At 47.1% G+C, this 19,570-nt stretch overlaps 1 protein-coding gene across 5 annotated transcripts in view; it reads right to left on the bottom strand.

Annotated features, from left to right (window-relative positions):
• The window catches only part of sorcs2 (sortilin-related VPS10 domain containing receptor 2), a 963,142-nt gene that overhangs the window by 288,659 nt on the left and 654,913 nt on the right, over positions 1–19,570 (bottom strand). For all 5 annotated transcript variants that reach the window (XM_072495949.1, XM_072495950.1, XM_072495951.1 and 2 more), the window contains exon 4: positions 15,014–15,178. In XM_072495949.1, coding sequence (XP_072352050.1) covers positions 15,014–15,178 — 165 coding nt within the window. The remainder of the gene's footprint in view (positions 1–15,013; positions 15,179–19,570) is intronic.

Here is a 19,570-nt window from a genome sequence, read left to right as displayed (position 1 = left end):
ATTGGAGGGGCTCTCACCCCCCCCCACGCCCCGCCGACTAGCCATCTCCTTTTCTGGGCCAGTCCCGTGTCCACGCCTCCCTCACCCTCCAGTCCCCCAGAGGGGGGATCCCCGTCCCGACCACCTCTTCTGTGTCCCGTTCCCTTTCGGCCAGTGTAGCAGCAACCCTTTCCCCCCCCCTTCCCCCCTCCCCTCCCCCCCGCTAGACCCCTGTCTAGCTTTTTTGCTCCCCCCATGTCACTCCCATAAGTCAGCTGACGCCTGCTGACCCCGGCTTCCCCCGCTGTCCCATTGACCTCCCCGCGTGGGAGTCTCCCAATACATATGCATTCCTTCGTTCCCCTTCCCGCCTTTCTTCCCGCGCGCGGGAAAAACCCCCGCCCTTTCCAAAGCCTGCTCCGCCCCCTCTGGCGCAGCTCCTGTCGTGGCCTTGTCTCTCTCCCCCAGCCCATGTAACATTTCCTGCACGTGATTGAACCCCTATATACAACAACCATCACACATCAAACCTCAAACATCCCCCTACCCTCACAAACCCTCAGTTAGAGTCCAACTTTTCGGCTTGTACAAAGGTCCACGCCTCTTCAGGCGTTTCGAAGTAATAGTGTTGGCCCTTGAATGTGACCCACAGTCGCGCTGGCTGCAGCATTCCAAATTTCACTTCTTTCCGGTACAACGCCGCTTTGGCCCGGTTGAAACCCGCTCTCCGCTTTGCAACCTCCGTGCTCCAGTCCGAGTATATTCGGATCTCTGCATTGTCCCACTTACTGCTCCGCTCCTTCTTGGCCCATCTCAGGACCCACTCTCTGTCCGTGAACCGGTGGAACCTCACCGCCATCGCCCTTGGTGGCTCATTTGCCTGGGGCTTCTTCGCCAGCACCCGATGTGCCTCGTCCAACTCCAGCGGCCTCGAAGGGGCCTTCGTGCCCATCATCGCCTCGAGCATCGTGCTCCCGTATGCCCCAGCATCAGCTCCCTCCACTCCCTCAGGGAGACCCAGGATTCGCAGATTCTTTCTCCTCAACCTGTTCTCCAGGTCTTCGAGTCTTCCCGCCCACCTCTTGTGTAGTGCCTCGTTCTGCTCCACTCTCACCGCCAGGCCCACGAGCTCGTCCTCTTTCTGACTGACTCTTTTCTGTACCTTCTGGATCTTAGCTTCGTGGACCTTCTGGGTGATCCCGAGTCCTTCAATTGCCGAAAGCATAGGTGCCAACATCTCCTTGCGCATCTCCTCGAAGCAGCGTTTGATGAACTCCTGCAGCTCTCCTTTGTCCCTGGCCGCCGCCATTTTGTTTTCTTTCCCTCGCTTCTCCCGCTGCTCCAGTGCCGCTCCTTTGGCCGTTACACTTCTGGTCCGTTTAAAAAGTCTATGCAAACGCCTGAAAAAGGTCTGAGAGTCAGTTCCAGACGGGAGCTGCCGAATACGCGACCTACTCCTCCATGGCGCCACCGGAAGCCTCGTCCCTGCTTCTTCAATGGCCTTGGTAGATCTTTTCACAGTTGTTCCCTCTGCTGCTAGAATTCACCTTTGATAGAGTCAAGTCAGATTGCAGCTTTAAGCTTGCCCTTCCCCTGTCTGCATGCTGGAAGAGGCTTTTGTCTAAACCTGCAGCCAAAGCCAAATCCTTTACTGTTTCTGCCAGGTCTGGTAGCCAAAAGACATAACATTCCTGGGGGACACTGTCAGGGGAATGCTGCAGTCTTCTTGCCACACCGGGAAATGTCAAACAAATGCCGTGGGGGCCCTGTAAAAGAGCCCAAAAGTCCGTTCCAAGCGGGAGCTACCGAATATGCGACCTAGCTCTGCATAGCCGCACCCGGAAGTCCCGTAGAAAAGCTTTTCAAAAAATTATTCATAACTTCCTTTAAAAGACTGTTTTTACTGCAGCCCTATAAAAGTGCCAATCAATCTGGCCTTTAAAGTATCAATAGCAAAGACTACAAGCACTTGAACCCTCATTATCTTGTGTAAATAAGCATGGTGCAATTGACAAAATAGATATAAGGAAAAGAGCTCGCAATCAAACAATGTTTTCCCTTGGATGCAGCTATTTAAACCGAATAATGGATGTTTGGGCTCTCAATCGAGAATCCATAATGAAATAGGTGGGAATGATGGTCCTGGAGTGATGGCAATATTTTGCAGCATTCCACCATGAATCTTCAGACCCACTCAACTGAGTCCTGCAGGTTTCATCCAGAATGGTGAAGGTAGTGAACAATTTGCTCAGCTTATCAATTGTCTGGTCTATCAACGTTTTCTGGTAGCATTTCCTCAATGTCAGCATTTTCTCCCAGATGTCAGTTGTAAAACACAATCACAAGCTATGCTATCAGAGGATAGCTCTTGTCACCCAGTAGTCATTCTTTGGTTTGCCATGATGATGAAAATGCAGCAGACACAGTGCACTAAAATGAAGGCATCATGACTGCTGCCAGAATGCTGGGTAGTGACCGGCATGGTTTATACTACCACATCAGCTGGACTTTGAGGGAGAAGAATGTCTTTCAATTCTGGTGCACAGAATAGTTGATGTTTGTAAGTAGTCGATGGCACCTTGCGACACAGGCAAAACTGCAAATCCTAGCAAAGCCACATGCGCATTCCTCCTGCTTCTTTTTGGGAAGAGGAAATTAAATTGTTTTAGCTCTGTTTGAATAGAGAGCCTCGGTGATGATCCTTACACAACAGAGAATGGCAAACTACGAGGCATTGCAAAAACTCTATAAAACACTGGCTAGGCCACAGCTAGAGCATTGTGTGCAGTTCTGGAATCCACATTATAGGAGGGATGTGATAGCACGTGAAGGATGCAGAGGAAATTTGCCAAGATGTTGCCTGGGCACGAGAGTTTTAGCTATGAAGAGAGGTTGGATAGACTGGAGTTGATTTCCTTGGAGCGTGGGAGACTGAGGGGAACATGATTGAGATGTATACAATTATGATAGACAGACAGAAAGAAACTTTTCTCCTTGGTGGAGGGATCAATGGCCAGGGGACATGGATTTAAGATAAGGGGCAGAAGGTTTCCAGCTGAATTCTGTTGGGGGTTTCCAGCTGAATTCGGTCGGAGTGAGGACAGAGTGACTGCTGGGTAAGTAGTAAAGATTTAAATTGTTTGCGCGGGCCCATAACAGTTGATTGCTGTTATAGTGCGGAGCGCAGTGGTTGCTGAGCGAGTGCTTGCTGAGAATGGGGGTAAATTTTTTTTTTAAAACTTACTCTTGGGGCTTTCCAGCTGAATCCAGTCAGAGTGAGGACAGAGTCACTGCTGGGTAAGTAGTAAAGATTTAAATTGTTTGCACGGGCCATAACAGCTGATTGCTGTGAGAGTGCGGAGCGCAGTGGTTGACAGTTAAGTGTTTCATTTTCACCTGTATTTAAGTTGGGCGGTTCCTAAACCCGAGACACTACACTTGTAGTGTCCCCCACCCTGCCACCTCCTCTAAGCTAAGGGGTTGAGTGAATATCAGGTAGGCTCTTTCTTTCTTTTTCTTGTTTTTATCCACAAGTTATCTCAGGGGGATGGCAGGAAAGGCAGTGCAATGTTCCTCCTGCAGAATGTTTGAGGTGAGGGACGCCGTCAGTGTCCCTGGTGATTTCACCTGCGGGAAGTGCACCCATCTCCAGCTCCTCAGAAACCGCGTTAGGGAACTGGAGCTGGATGAACTTCGGATCATTCGGGGGGCAGAGGTGATCATAGATAGTAGCTTCAGGGATGTAGTTACTCCGAAGAATCAAGATAGATGGGTGACGGTGAGAGGGGCTGGAACAGTCAGTGCAGGGATCCTCTGTGGTCGTTCCCCTCAGTAACAAGTATAATGCTTCGGATACTGTTGAGGGGGACGACCTACCAGGGGTAAGCTACGGTGAGCGGATCTCCAGCACTGAGTCCGTCCCTATGCTCAGAAGGGAAGGAGGGAGAGCAGGAGAGCAATAGTTATTGGGGACTCGATAGTTAGAGGGACAGATAGACGGTTCTGTGGCAACAAAAGAGACTCAAGGATGGTATGTTGCCTCCCGGGTGCCAGGGTCCGTGATGTCTCGGACCATGTTTTCAGAATCCTTAAGGAGGAGGGGGAACAATCACAAGTCGTGGTACAGATCGGTACCAACGACATAGGTAAGAGAAGGGACGGGGATTTGAAACAGGAATTTAGGGAGCTAGGGTGGAAGCTGAGAGCCAGGACAAACCATGTTGGCATCTCTGGTTTGTTGCCGGTGCCACGTGCTAGCGAACTGAGGAACAGGGAGAGAGTGCAGATAAACACCTGGCTGCAGGGATGGTGTAGGAGGGAGGGTTTCAGTTACATGGATAATTGGAGCACATTCTGGGGAAGGTGGGACCTGTATAGACAGTACGGTTTGCACCTGAACCAGAGGGGCACCAATATCCTGGGAGGGAAATTTGCTACGGCTCTTCGGGGCGGGGGGTTTAAACTCATTTGTCAGTGGGATGGGAAAACGAGCTGTAGTCCAGAAGCCAGTGTTGAGGGTAGTGAGGTACTGAGGAGGTTATCAAGGTCGCAGGAGTGTACCGGCAGACAGAAAGGTGGGTTGAAGTGTGTCTACTTCAACGCAAGGAGCATCTGGAATAAGGGAGGTGAACTTGGAGCATGGATTGGTACCTGGGACTACGATGTTGTGGGCATTACGGAGACATGGTTAGAACAGGGACAGGAATGGTTGTTGGAAGTTCCGGGGTATAGATGTTTCAGTAAGAGTAGGGAAGGTGATAAAAGAGGTGGAGGAGTAGCATTGTTAATCAAGGATAGTTTAACGGCTGCAGAAAGGCAGTTCGAGGGGGATCTGCCTACTGAGGTAATATGGGCTGAAATTAGAAATAGGAAAGGAGCGGTCACGTTGTTAGGAGTTTTTTATAGGCCCCCAAATAGTAATAGAGAAGTGGAGGAAGAAATTGCAAAACAGATTATGGATAGGTGTGGTGGTCTCAGGGTAGTTGTCATGGGTGACTTTCCAAATATTGATTGGAACCTCTATAGGTCGAACAGTTCGGATGGGGCAGTTTTTGTACAGTGTGTACAGGAGGGTTTCCTGACACAATATGTGGATAGGCCGACAAGAGGTGAGGCCACATTGGATTTGGTGCTGGGTAATGAACCGAGCCAAGTGTTAGATTTGTTTGTGGGAGAGCACTTTGGAGATAGTGACCACAATTCGGTGTCTTTCACTATCGCAATGGAGAGGGATAGGGCTATTCGGCAGGGCAAGGTTTATAATTGGGGGAGGGGTAATTATGATGCGATTTGGCAAGAATTAGGGAGCATATGATGGGAACAAAAACTGTTAGGGAAAGGCACAAATGAAAAGTGGAGCTTGTTCAAAGAACAAATACTGCGTGTCCTTGATAGGTATGTCCCTGTCAGGCAGGGAGGAAAAGGCCGTGTGAGGGAACCATGGTTCACAAAAGAGGTTGAATGTCTTGTCAAGAGGAAAAAGGAAGCGTATGTAAGGATGAGAAAACAAGGTTCAGTTGCGTCGCTTGAGGGTTACAAGCTAGCAAGGAATGAGCTAAAAAAAAGGGCTTAGGAGAGCTAGGAGGGGACATGAGAAGTCCTTGGCGGGTCAGATCAAGGAAAACCCCAAGGCTTTTTACTCTTATGTGAGAAATAAAAGAATGACCAGGGTGAGGTTAGGGCCGGTCAAGGACAGTAGTGGGAACTTGTGCATGGAGCAGAAGAGATAGGGGAGGCGTTGAATGAATACTTTTCTTCAGTGTTCACCAAGGAGAGGGGCCATTTTTTGAGGATGAGAGTGTGATACAGGTGGATAGGCTGGAGGAGGTAGATGTTCTGAGGAAGGATGTATTAGCAATTTTGAAAACCTTAGGGTCGACAAGTCCCCTGGGCCAGATGGGATATATCCTAGGATTCTTTGGGAGGCAAGGGCTGAGATTGCAGAGCCTTTGGCTTTGATCTTTGGGTCCTCACTGTCCACGGGGATAGTGCCAGAGGACTGGAGAGTGGCGAATGTTGTTCCTCTGTTCAAGACCAGGAATAGGAATGACTCTGGTAATTATAGGCCGGTTAGTCTTACTTCGGTGGTCGGTAAGTTAATGGAAAAGATCCTGAAGGATAGGATTTATGACCATTTGGAAAGATGCAGCTTAATCCAGGATAGTCAACACGGATTCGTAAAGGGTAAGTCTTGCCTCACAAATTTGATTGAATTCTTTGAGGAGGTAACTAAGTGTGTAGATGAAGGCAGAGCAGTTGATGTCGTATACATGGATTTTAGTAAGGCTTTTGATAAGGTTCCCCATGGTCGGCTCATGAAGATAGTAAGGAGGTGTGGGATAGAGGGAAATTTGTCCAATTGGATAAGTAACTGGCTATCACATAGAAGACAGAGGGTGGTGGTGGATGGAAAATTTTCAGACTGGAGACCAGTTACCAGCGGTGTACCACAGGGATCAGTGCTGGGTCCTCTGCTATTTGTGATTTTTATCAATGACTTGGAGGAGGAGGCAGAAGGGTGGGTCAGTAAATTTGCTGATGACACCAAGATTGGTGGCGTAGTGAATGAGGTGGAGGGCTGTTGTAGGCTGCAAAGAGACATTGATAGGATGCAGAGCTGGGCTGAAAAATGGCAGATGGAGTTTAACCCTGATAAGTGTGAGGTGATTAATTTTGGTTGGAAAAATTTGAATGCGGATTACAGGGTCAACAGCAGGGTTCTGAGGAATGTGGAGGAACAGAGAGATCTTGGGGTTCATGTCCACAGATCTCTGAAGGTTGCCACTCACGTGGATAGAACCATGAAGAAGGCCTATAGTGTGTTAGTGTTTATTAACAGGGGGCTTGAGTTTAAGAGCCATGGGGTTATGCTGCAGCTGTACATGACCCTGGTGAGACCACATTTGGAGTATTGTGTGCAGTTCTGGTCACCTCACTATAGGAAGAATGTGGAAGCGTTGGAAAGGGTGCAAAGGAGATTTACCAGGATGCTGCCTGGTTTGGAGGATAGGTCTTATGAGGAAAGGTTGAGGGAGCTAGGGCTTTTCTCTTTGGAACGGAGGGGGATGAGTGGCGGCTTAATAGAGGTTTATAAGATGATGAGGGGGATAGATAGAGTGGACGTTCAGACACTATTTCCTCGGGTGGATGTAGCTGTTACAAGGGGGCATAATATAAGATTCAGGGTCGGAGATATAGGAGGGATATCCGAGGTAGGTTCTCAGAGAGTGGTTAGGGTGTGGAATGGACTGCCTGTTGTGATAGTGGAGTTGGACACTTTAGGAACTTTCAAGCGGTTATTGGATAGACACATGGAGAACACCAGAATGACAGCGAGTGGGATAGCTTGATCTTGGTTTCGGACAGGGATAGGTATATACCGCAGGGCAAGAGTTATATCTGGGGGAAAGGCAATTATGATGCGATGAGGCAAGACTTAGGATGCATCGGATGGAGAGGAAAACTGCAGGGGATGGGCACAATGGAAATCTGGAGCTTGTTCAAGGAACAGCCACTGTATGTCCTTGGTAAGTATGTACCTGTCAGGCACGGAAGAAGTGGTAGAGCAAGGGAACCGTGGTTTACTAAAGCAGTCGAAACACTTGTCAAGAGGAAGACGGAGGCTTATGTAAAGATGAGACATGAAGGTTCAGTTAGGGCGCTCGAGAGTTACAAGTTAGGTAGGAATGACCTAAAGAGAGAGCTAAGAAGAGCCAGGAGGGGACATGAGAAGTCTTTGGCAGGTAGGATCAAGGATAACCCTAAAGCTTTCTATAGATATGTCAGGAATAAACGAATGACTAGGGCAAGAGTAGGGCCAGTCAAGGACAGTAGTGGGAAGTTGTGCTTGGAGTTCGAGGAGATAGGAGAGGTGCTAAATGAATATTTTTCGTCAGTATTCACACAGGAAAAATACAATGTTATCGAGGAGAATACTGAGATTCAGGCTACTAGACTTGAAGGGCTTGAGGTTCATAAAGAGGAGGTGTTAGCAATTCTGGAAAGTGTGACAATAGATAAGTCCCCTGGGCCGGATGGGATTTATCCTAGGATTCTCTGGGAAGCTAGGGAGGAGATTGCTGAGCCTTTGGCTTTGATCTTTAAGTCATCTTTGTCTACAGGAATAGTGCCAGAAGACTGGAGGATAGCAAATGTTGTCCCCTTCTTCAAGAAGGGGAGTAGAGACAACCCCGGTAACGATAGATCAGTGAGCCTTACTTCTGTTGTGGGCAAAATCTTGGAAAGGTTTATAAGAGATAGGATGTATAATCATCTGGAAAGGAATAATTTGATGAGAGATAGTCAACACGGTTTTGTGAAGGGTAGGTCGTGCCTCACAAACCTTATTGAGTTCTTTGAGGTGACCAAACAGGTGGATGAGGGTAAAGCAGTTGATATGGTGTATATGGATTTCAGTAGAGCGTTTGAGAAGGTTCCCCACGGTAGGCTACTGCAGAAAATACGGAGGCATGGGATTCAGGGTGATTTCGCAGTTTGGATCAGAAATTGGCTAGCTGGAAGAAGACAAAGGGTGGTGGTTGATGGGAAATGTTCAGACTGGAGTCCAGTTACTAGTGGTGTACCACAAGGATCTGTTTTGGGGCCACTGCTGTTTGTCATTCACTCTGGTGCGGCCGCAATTGGAGTATTGTGTGCAATTCTGGTCGCCGCATTATAGGAAGGATGTGGAAGCATTGGAAAGGGTGCAGAGGAGATTTACCAGAATGTTGCCTGGTATGGAGGAAGATCTTATGAGGAAAGGCTGAGGGACTTGAGGCTGTTTTCGTTAGAGTGAAGAAGGTTAAGAGGTGACTTAATTGAGGCATACAAGATAATCAGAGGATTGGATAGGGTGGACAGTGAGAGCCTTCTTCCTCGGATGGTGATGTCTAGCACGAGAGGACATAGCTTTAAATTGAGGGGAGATAGATATAAGACAGATGTCAGAGCTAGGTTCTTTACTCAGAGAGTAGTAAGGGCGTGGAATGCCCTGCCTGCAACAGTAGTGGACTCGCCAACACTAAGGGCATTCAAATGGCCATTGGATAGACATATGGACGATAAGGGAATAGTGTAGATGGGCTTTAGAGTGGTTTCACAGGTCGGCGCAACATCGAGGGCCGAAGGGCCTGTACTGCGCTGTAATGTTCTATGATCTATGTAAGGCTCTGGGCCAAGTGCTGGAAAATGGTATCAGAATAGTTAGAGGATCTAACCATCACCCGTTGACATTCAATGACATTACCATCGCTGAATCCCCCACAATCAACATCCTGGGGATTACCATTGATCGGAAACTGAACTGGACTAGGCATATTAATACTGTGGCTACCAGGGCAGGTCAAAGGCTAGGAAGCCTATGGCAAGTAACTCACCTCCTGACCCTCCAAAGCCTGTCAACCATCTACAAGGCACAAGTCAGGAGTATAATGGAATACTCTCCACTTGCCTGGATGAGTGCAGCTCCAAAAACACTGAAGAAGCTCGACACCATCCAGCTGATTGCTCCTCCTTCCACAAACATTCAAACGCTCCACCACCGACAAACAGTGGCAGCCATGTGTAGCATCAACAAGATGTATTGCAGTAACTCACCGAGGTTCCTTCGTCAGCACCTTCCAAACACATGACCACTACTATCTAGAAGGACAAAAGCAGCAGATACCTGGGAACCCCACCATCTGGAGGTTCCCCTCCAAGTCACTCACCGCCCTGACTTGGAAATATATCGCCGTTCCTTCGCTGTCGCTGGGACAAAATCCTGGAACTCCCTCCCTAACAGCACAGTGGATGTACCTACACCTCAAGGACTGCAGCGGTTCAAGAAGGCAACTCACCACCACCTTCTGAAGGGCAACTAGGGATGGGCAATGAATGTTGGCCTAACCAGTGACGCCCACATCACGTCAATGAATTTTTAAAAATGTGATTATTTTTGACCAGCACAGATGTGATGGGCCAACGGGTCTTTTCTGTGCTGTAGACCTCCATAACTCTCTGACTAATACGTCAAGCAACAGCCAGGGGGGAGCCAGATAGGCAAATGTTAATAGCCATGATTACCTTCATAGTCACTGGCAATGCCCGTGCCTCCCTTGGAGATTAAAGTTATGGCTGCCGCAGTTGGCAGATTTCTGTGAGGACCTCTTAATAATGCACACAAATCTCACTGTTTGTTCCCTGAACACTCTGGGTAAATATAGCCTCCTGAAGAGAGGGACAGGATCAGATAGGAACTATTCTTTCCCTCCTTCTTTCTCTCCTAGCAGCATTATCCACACATGCATCACAGGAGACTCATGGCTTTTTTCTAATGAACACGATGGCAACCAGTGTTGTTCTGAAAAGCGAGTGTGCAATGACGTGACTGAATCATCACAGCTCATGTTTGTTTACAGCTTAAAGAGAAATTAAAGTAAACAAATTAGTCATCGGTACAGCACGAACCTGTGGTACCTGCTGTTGCAGAATCTGTCCCAAGTGGCAATAATTAAGCAGCATTTGTGGAAAAGGCTGTTCACTGTGTTGGAACTAGGAACTTCCCAACATAAGACACAATACCCTTTCAGATTAACACAAGCAGAACAAAAGGGCAGACAAATAAAGATTCCATGCAGCAGTGGGACTCCCAAAACTAACATTTCCTTCTCGCTTTGTACTGGTTTAATTTAAGGGCAGCATGGTTGTGCAGTGGTTAGCACTGCTGCCTCACAGCACCGAGGACCACGGTTCGATCCCAGCACTAGGTCACTGTCCGTGTGGAGTTTGCACATTCTCCCCGTGTCTGCGTGGGTCTCACCCCAAAAAGATGTGCAAGATAGGTGAATTGGCCATGCTAAATTGCCCCGTAATTGGAAAAAATGAATTGGGTACTCAAAACTTTAACAAAAAAGGTTTCATTTATCATCCTTCTTTGCCTCCCGCCTTGTAATTTAGGACTGAGCTTCCAGCTCCAGTGAGTTGGGGTTTCCAATTCTGATCGATCACATCCTGTTTGTCATTGATTACCCAGCTCCAACGCTCCCACCACTGGTCAACAAGCACTTCCGTCCTCACAGACCACTACCTCCTCATACCAATAGCGAACTGACTCTTTATTACCTAATTGGATACGCCTCGACTATCAAATAGCCATTTTCCGTCCAGGACTGGAAGGAGGCCGGCAGCAGCCAAGGTACTTAAAGATTTTATGGAGCAGATGGGAGGTGTAGACCCGTGGAGATTTAGCAGACCTAGGAGTAAGGAGTTCTCGTTTTTCTCCTATGTCCATAAAGTCTACTCGCGAATAGACTTTTTTGTGCTGGGTAGGGCATTGATCCCGAAGGTGAGGGGAACGGAGTATACGGCTATAGCCATTTCGGATCACGCTCCACACTGGGTGGACTTGGAGATAGGGGAGGAAACAGGAGGGCGCCCACCCTGGAGAATGGACATGGGACTAATGGCAGATGAGGGGGTGTGTCTAAGGGTGAGGGGGTGCATTGAAAAGTACTTGGAACTCAATGATAATGGGGAGGTCCAGGTGGGAGTGGTCTGGGAGGCGTTGAAGGCGGTGGTTAGAGGGGAGCTGATATCAATAAGGGCACATAAAGGGAAGCAGGAGAGTAAGGAACGGGAGCGGTTGCTGCAAGAACTTTTGAGGGTGGACAGACAACATGCGGAAGCACCGGAGGAGGGACTGTACAGGGAAAGGCAAAGGCTACATGTAGAATTTGACTTGCTGACTACAGGCACTGCAGAGGCACAATGGAGGAAGGCACAGGGTGTACAGTACGAATATGGGGAGAAGGCGAGCAGGTTGCTGGCACACCAATTGAGGAAAAGGGGAGCAGCGAGGGAAATAGGGGGAGTGAGGGATGAGGAAGGAGAGATGGAGCGGGGAGCGGAGAGAGTGAATGGAGTGTTCAAGACATTTTATAAAAAATTATATGAAGCTCAACCCCCGGATGGGAGGGAGAGAATGATGGGCTTCTTGGATCGGCTGGAATTTCCCAAGGTGGAAGAGCAGGAAAGGGTGGGACAGGGAGCACAGATCGAGGTAGAAGTGGTGAAAGGAATTAGGAGCATGCAGGCGGGAAAGGCCCCGGGACCAGATGGATTCCCAGTCGAATTCTATAGAAAATATGTGGACTTGCTCGCCCCGGTACTGACGAGGACCTTTAATGAGGCAAAGGAAAGGGGACAACTGCCCCCGACTATGTCTGAAGCAACAATATCGCTTCTCTTAAAGAAGGAAAAGGACCCGCTACAATGCGGGTCCTATAGACCTATTTCCCTCCTAAATGTAGATGCCAAGGTCCTGGCCAAGGTAATGGCAATGAGAATAGAGGAATGTGTCCCGGGGGTGGTCCACGAGGACCAAACTGGGTTTGTGAAGGGGAGACAGCTGAACACGAATATACGGAGGTTGTTAGGGGTAATGATGATGGCCCCACCAGAGGGAGAAACGGAGATAGTAGTGGCGATGGATGCCGAGAAAGCATTTGATAGAGTGGAGTGGGATTATTTGTGGGAGGTGTTGAGGAGATTTGGTTTTGGAGAGGGGTATGTTAGATGGGTGCAGCTGTTGTATAGGGCCCCAGTGGCGAGCGTGGTCACGAATGGACGGGGATCTGCATATTTTCGGCTCCATAGAGGGACAAGGCAGGGATGCCCTCTGTCCCCATTATTGTTTGCACTGGCGATTGAGCCCCTGGCGATAGCGTTGAGGGGTTCCAAGAAGTGGAGGGGAGTACTTAGGGGAGGAGAAGAGCACCGGGTATCTTTGTATGCGGACGATTTGCTACTATACGTGGCGGACCCGGCGGAGGGGATGCCAGAAATAATGCGGATACTTGGGGAGTTTGGGGATTCTTCAGGGTATAAATTGAACATGGGGAAAAGTGAGTTGTTTGTGGTGCATCCAGGGGAGCAGAGTAGAGAAATAGAGGACCTACCGTTGAGGAAGGTAACAAGGGACTTTCGTTACCTGGGGATCCAGATAGCTAAGAATTGGGGCACATTGCATAGGTTAAATTTAACGCGGTTGGTGGAACAGATGGAGGAGGATTTCAAGAGATGGGATATGGTATCCCTGTCAATGGCAGGGAGGGTGCAGGCGGTTAAGATGGTGGTCCTCCCGAGATTCCTCTTTGTGTTTCAGTGCCTCCCGGTGGTGATTACGAAGGCTTTTTTTAAAAGGATTGAAAAGAGCATCATGGGTTTTGTGTGGGCCGGGAAGACCCCGAGAGTGAGGAAGGGATTCTTACAGCGTAGCAGGGATAGGGGGGGGCTGGCACTACCGAGCCTAAGTGAGTATTATTGGGCCGCTAATATTTCAATGGTGAGTAAGTGGATGGGAGAGGAGGAGGGAGCGGCGTGGAAGAGATTAGAGAGGGCGTCCTGTCGGGGGACTAGCCTACAGGCTATGGTGACAGCCCCATTGCCGTTCTCACCGAGGAACTACACCACAAGCACGATGGTGATGGCTACACTGAAGATTTGGGGACAGTGGAGACGGCATAGGGGAAAGACTGGAGCCTTGGGGGGGTCCCCGATAAGAAACAACCATAGGTTTGCCCCGGGGGGAATGGATGGGGGATATGGAATGTGGCAAAGAGCAGGAATAACGCAACTGAAAGATCTGTTTGTGGATGGGAAGTTCGCGAGTCTGGGAGCGCTGACCGAGAAATATGGGTTGCCCCAAGGGAATGCATTCAGGTATATGCAACTGAGGGCTTTTGCGAGGCAACAGGTGAGGGAATTCCCGCAGCTCCCGACACAAGAGGTGCAGGACAGAGTGATCTCAAAGACATGGGTGGGGGATGGTAAGGTGTCAGATATATATAGGGAAATGAGGGACGAAGGGGAGACTATGGTAGATGAACTAAAAGGGAAATGGGAAGAAGAGCTGGGGGAGGAGATCGAGGAGGGGCTGTGGGCAGATGCCCTAAGCAGGGTAAACTCGTCGTCCTCGTGTGCCAGGCTAAGCCTGATTCAGTTTAAGGTATTACACAGGGCACATATGACTGGAGCACGGCTCAGTAAATTTTTTGGGGTGGAGGATAGGTGTGCGAGGTGCTCGAGAAGCCCAGCGAATCATACCCATATGTTCTGGTCATGCCCGGCACTACAGGGGTTTTGGATGGGGGTGACAAAGGTGCTTTCAAAAGTAGTAGGAGTCCGGGTCGAACCAAGCTGGGGGTTGGCTATATTTGGGGTTGCACAAGAGCCGGGAGTGCAGGAGGCGAGAGAGGCCGATGTTTTGGCCTTTGCGTCCCTAGTAGCCCGGCGCAGGATATTGTTAATGTGGAAAGAAGCCAAGCCCCCGGGGGTGGAGACCTGGATAAATGACATGGCAGGGTTTATAAAGCTAGAGCGGATTAAGTTCGTCCTAAGGGGGTCGGCTCAAGGGTTCACCAGGCGGTGGCAACCGTTCGTCGAATACCTCGCAGAAAGATAGACGGAATGGGAAAAAGAAGGCAGCAGCAGCAGCAGCAGCCCAGGATCGGGGGGGGGGTGGGAGGAGGAACCAGAAGGACTCTCAGGGTTGTTAATATATACTGTATAGTATGTATAGGTCGTTGCTACAGATAATTATATATTGGACTGTTAAATTATATTTTTGGAGAGTGTTACTTGTGACAAGGCAGTTGCCAATTAGGGCTAGTTTTCATTTTTGTTATTTATTATTTATTCATTTTTTGTTTATAAAATAGGTCATTGTTATTTGTGTTGTTATAATATTGTGTAAAGGATGCACAATGTACTGTGTTGGTTGACCAAAAATTTTCAATAAAATATTTAATTTAAAAAAAAATAGCCATTTTCCCCAATCGTCAATAATTTTTAAATCAATAAACAAAAGCATTCAAAGAAAGGAGGGTGGTGGGAGGGGATATACATTTTTAATGCTTGCTGTGGTGCCCTGTAGCCTGGTGATTAATCTTTAATTTCTGAAGAGTCTAGGGGAATCCCAAATGGTTGGCAACCGTCGCGAGAGCTTGCACTATTTTTGTACTCAAACAAAAAAGATTCCGTGTATGACCATACTTACCCGACCCTCCTTGCTGTACACGAGCAATTTATCTTCTTCTTTTGGGTGAAAAACCAACGTCTCCAGAGAGAACAAAATCTGCTGTTTTTGAAAGTTGGCTCCCTCATCCGTGCTCACAAAGAGGCTCTGATCACGATCATTCATCGATGAACTGACGAGGATTATCTTAAATAGAATAAAAAAGAAAACTGATCATTTGTTGTATCAATAACAATGGTGCATTCAATAAAGACGTACTTTTCCAACTTTGCAGCATCAATGGAGGGCTTCAGCATTGCAGCCACATATTGGGAATTGGGTGTGCATGGTATTCCATCCGGTACTACCAGCTAATCATTTGCAGCAAACATCTGAATTTCAGACATGTGCCACCAGAGGGTGAGGTTCCACCGCCAGAATAACATTGTTGAAAAACTTCTCTATATACTATAGCATAGGACATAAGAACGTTCTAACTTGGTGCTTTGCCTGTGGTTAAGGCCATGGTGGATTAACAGACTGTCAGGATGTAGGATAGAAGCAAGAACTACTTGCTCTTACATAGTGCCTTCAAAAAAGTACAACGTTCCAAGATGCTTCACGTTTTTCCAACAAGATTCGCACCAAGCCACATAAAGAGAAATTAATACAAATGATCAAAAGTTCGGCCAAAGGCAAGGGTGGGGTTTTCCGGCCCTTCCCACCAGCAGGATTTTCCGGTCCCGCCAATGTCTTGCTGCAGGTTCCCCAGCGGGGCCCCAGGCCGCCATGCAGATTGCCATTGGCCTTAGCACGACCGGAAGATCATGCCGGAGCCGAATGGCAAGCTGCCTCCACGGTGGGAAAAGACTCCGCAGCAGGACTGGAAAATTGCGGCCGTAGGTTTTATTAAGCTTCTGAATGTAAGGTATTGAGGCAGGGAAATTTAGTGAAGGAATTCTGGAGCTTCAGGCCTCAGCAGCTGAAGGTGTGGCCACCAATAGTGAATACAATCAGGGATATGAAAGAGGCCAGCATTGCAGGCTTAAAGGCTGTCTCAGAGGGTTATTGGGTTGAATGTTTTGGAGGCAAGAATGGGAATTTTAAAATGAAATAGCAGTCCATGTGGATCAGTAAGCAAAGGAGTGATGTGTGAACAGGATTTGGTGCAAAATAAGAAATTGGAAGCAGAATTTAGGATTAGTTCAAGATAACAGAGACTGGAAGATGGGAGGAGCGGCCAAAGAACGCACTACATTTGAGTCAATAATGAGGTGGGATTTAAGTTTTGATTTAAGTCAGTGGCTTCACTTTTCTATTTCATGGGTCTACTTGAGTCAAAAAATACCCTAGAGATGAAAGAATAGGCAATAGATCCATTTCCAGACTTCTATCAAAACAGTTCTAAGACCACTGTTGGTAGCTCACTTTATGCCTGATTTTAACCTATTCAAAACTCAGCCACTCGTAGAGTTAAAATCGGGCCCTCTTTCTTTCCCACTTTACAGGGGAAAGAGTCGGCACAGTGCTATTAAATTATAAGATTGCTACAACTGAAATTGGGAGTTTAGCATGAAGGGGTTTGTCAGCCTGAACCTCAAGCATTCTGTACTGAATGATCAGGAGGTTAGAACAAGCGAAGGGAGGTGTCCCAACTTCAGACAGTTTGCTGACAATGTGCATGTGTGAACATTGATAGGGGCACAATTGAACCCACCTTTGCTAGAAGCAGGATTGGACCCACCTTTGATAGGGCAGGATTGGGCCCACCTTTGATAGGGAGGATTGGGCCCACCTTTGATGCCCTCCCAAAAATGAATATAAGTCTCTTTCCAACGTCAGACACTGACTGGGCATGTGAGAAAGGTAACACACTCTAGCTAGCAAAAGACAGCATCTTCAGGGCACATTAGAGGAATGGGGGATGAGCAGTAAATATAAGAAAATCCTGAAATATCGATGGAGTTCTCCCAATTTTCCTCCACAACCTCCGTGGAAGACTTTCCTTATCTTCTTCCCAAGCTACAGCAAGCAATTTGGAGAATCACTGTGTACACCTCAGGCATTTATATTTACTGTGATCGCTTCTAAGTAAAAAGAAAACTGATAATGTCAAACAGCTATATAACGTCAAGCATAGATTTCTTCCCAGTCTCCCATTTTTAGTATGAAGTCTGCAGAAATCCCACAGCACAGGGTGTTATGTAAATGAATGTCTTCCCATCTGTACTGCAATGCCTTAGGTATCTCTCTTTATATCTGGTGTGAGACCATTTCGCCGATTCTGATCAGAAGCACCCACGCCCCTCTAGTATAATTTACAATTAAACAAACAGCTTTGACAGGATTCTGAAGTGCTAGTTGAGGTTATTAAAAACACTTAAAGTAGCCTACATACTGAAAGAGCCTCAAGTTGCCTGCTGTATTAATCTTATTGATAAATCACTCATGTGAGACAATGCCCTTTAAACAAAAGCAAATAGAAACTGCTGTGTAAAAGCGCAACTATACATATGGAATACTAATTCCAGAAATCTACCCAGTAATTTATTGGGCATTAGGCAGCATACTGTGAAAAGTGCAATTTGCTACCAAGCTCAGAGGAATGTCTTTCACAGATTGAAATCTGCACAAATCCATCAGCTCATTTACAGCATTCTCTCAGAGGGTTTCAGTCAGTACAAAATATGAAGACCGCAAACAGTCTTGAATGTGGTTAGAAATATAATTAATCTTAAACTAATGCATCTTGGCACCTCCAAAACTCCATATACCTACAAACTACTGGCTGTTTGTTTCATTTATTTAATTGAAAGGGATTAACATCTTATTTAATATTCACAATGGACAATAGAAGTTAATTCACCAATGATTACAGTAGGCACCGTGAATTCTTACCTAGAATTTTCCTCCTACGAGTTCTACACATGACCATATAGTGACCCAGGCGACAAGATGAGGCAGCCTGTGAACTTCTCCAAAGATGATGGTGGTGATTTATAATGGGCAGAGATAGGGAAGGGTACATTCCAGCAGGTTGGAACAGCAAGAGTTTCCCTCTCCCTGATCCAACCTAATTACTTTGCAGCCTGATTAACAGGCAAAGAAATGCGCCAACCTAAGTAAGCGTCAAACAACCTCTCATCTTTCTGGACACACTTTGTTTCAAATACACATCATGTAATGAACACAAAGCGTTACATGATTATTCCCTGCGCTGATGGGACTGGGCCGAATACAATCAGCACAAGCTTGAGTCCATACACGCCATCACTCAGAAATCAATCAGGAAAATGCATACCAATTCTGAGAGGGGATGCAATACAAATTAATGCCAGATGAAGCAACTTAATCAGAGGGAAGTCAGCAGAGTCCACCCTAAGCATGGCAATGATGAACTACAACCATAATAATAACTTTTCCCATGGCAGGATATTAATTTACGGTCAGTTTCCATTATGACTGCGGACAAATGAATTGATTGTGGACATTACGGACAGAAAACACAGGCAGATGAATATTTTTTATATATATGATAGCTATTTATTTGAAGCCACGCTTTTGTCCAATATCAATTTCCAGTCTGCACTCCCTTTGTGTATTAAATTTAGGCATGTGGTATTCAGAACATACACCAAGAAAAAGCTGACTGCTGTTCTGTTAACTAAATCTAAATGGTTAGCTCAATTCATTATTTTAAGCTTTCTCAAGCTAACACATTGCGACTATTCTAACAGCGAAGTGACCAATGAACAACAAATTACTGTTGATATAAAACCCCTGTGGTACAGATGTGATGTAACGTCGAGCACATTCTAAATCAGGCATTGTCAAACTCGGGGCACGACCCGCGGGTGGGTCGCGGGCGGTTGTCGGGAGGGTCGCGGAGCCGTCCGTCGCAGTGCTCCCGATCAAAATGGCCATGAACATGTAAACAAAATGCGGCCGCATTGCGCATGCGTGCCAGATCATGCGCAAAGCTATGCGCATGCGCGCCGATGATTGGGCACGCATGCGCAGTGCGGCCACTTTGTTTTTAAATGGTCGCAGCTTTTTGTTTTATAGGTTTGGGCGGGTTTATTCATTTATTTTATTAATTTAATTTTTTTTTTCCATTCATTTTATTTTTATTTACTTTTACAAGTTGGGGGGGGGGGTTATTTGGTCAAATTTTACAGGAAAAAAATGCAGAACTTTGGACAGATGGAGACTCCATACTTTCCGACACCAGAAAGCTTCACCTTCATCTGACAGGTTCCATTGGAGGAGCGTGTACGAGGGCCAAAGGGACCCAAAACCATTTCCTCCATTTTTGTCAGCAGCAAACAAGGTAAGAGAAAATGGTGGGTCTCAAAGGTCGTCCGGGTTGGGTCCCGAAGGTTGGCTGGTTGGTAAAAATGGGACCCTGGAAAAAAGGTTTGAAGAACACTGTTCTAAATGACTTAATTTCAACAGAAGGAACTGAAACAATCACGTAGCACTGTAAACACAAACCCTAGCAACAGAAATAAAGCACACCAAAAGGTATCCTCAAAGGAAGTAAAAACATTAGTAACCCCTGAATAGTTTTACTTTTGCTGCCAGTTTGACGCATGCGAG

The sequence above is a fragment of the Scyliorhinus torazame genome, chromosome 3 (assembly GCF_047496885.1).
Source record: "Scyliorhinus torazame isolate Kashiwa2021f chromosome 3, sScyTor2.1, whole genome shotgun sequence".
Taxonomy (NCBI): domain Eukaryota; kingdom Metazoa; phylum Chordata; class Chondrichthyes; order Carcharhiniformes; family Scyliorhinidae; genus Scyliorhinus; species Scyliorhinus torazame.
Note: the sequence above shows the minus strand (reverse complement) of the source record. Positions and strands in the feature narration are given on the sequence as shown.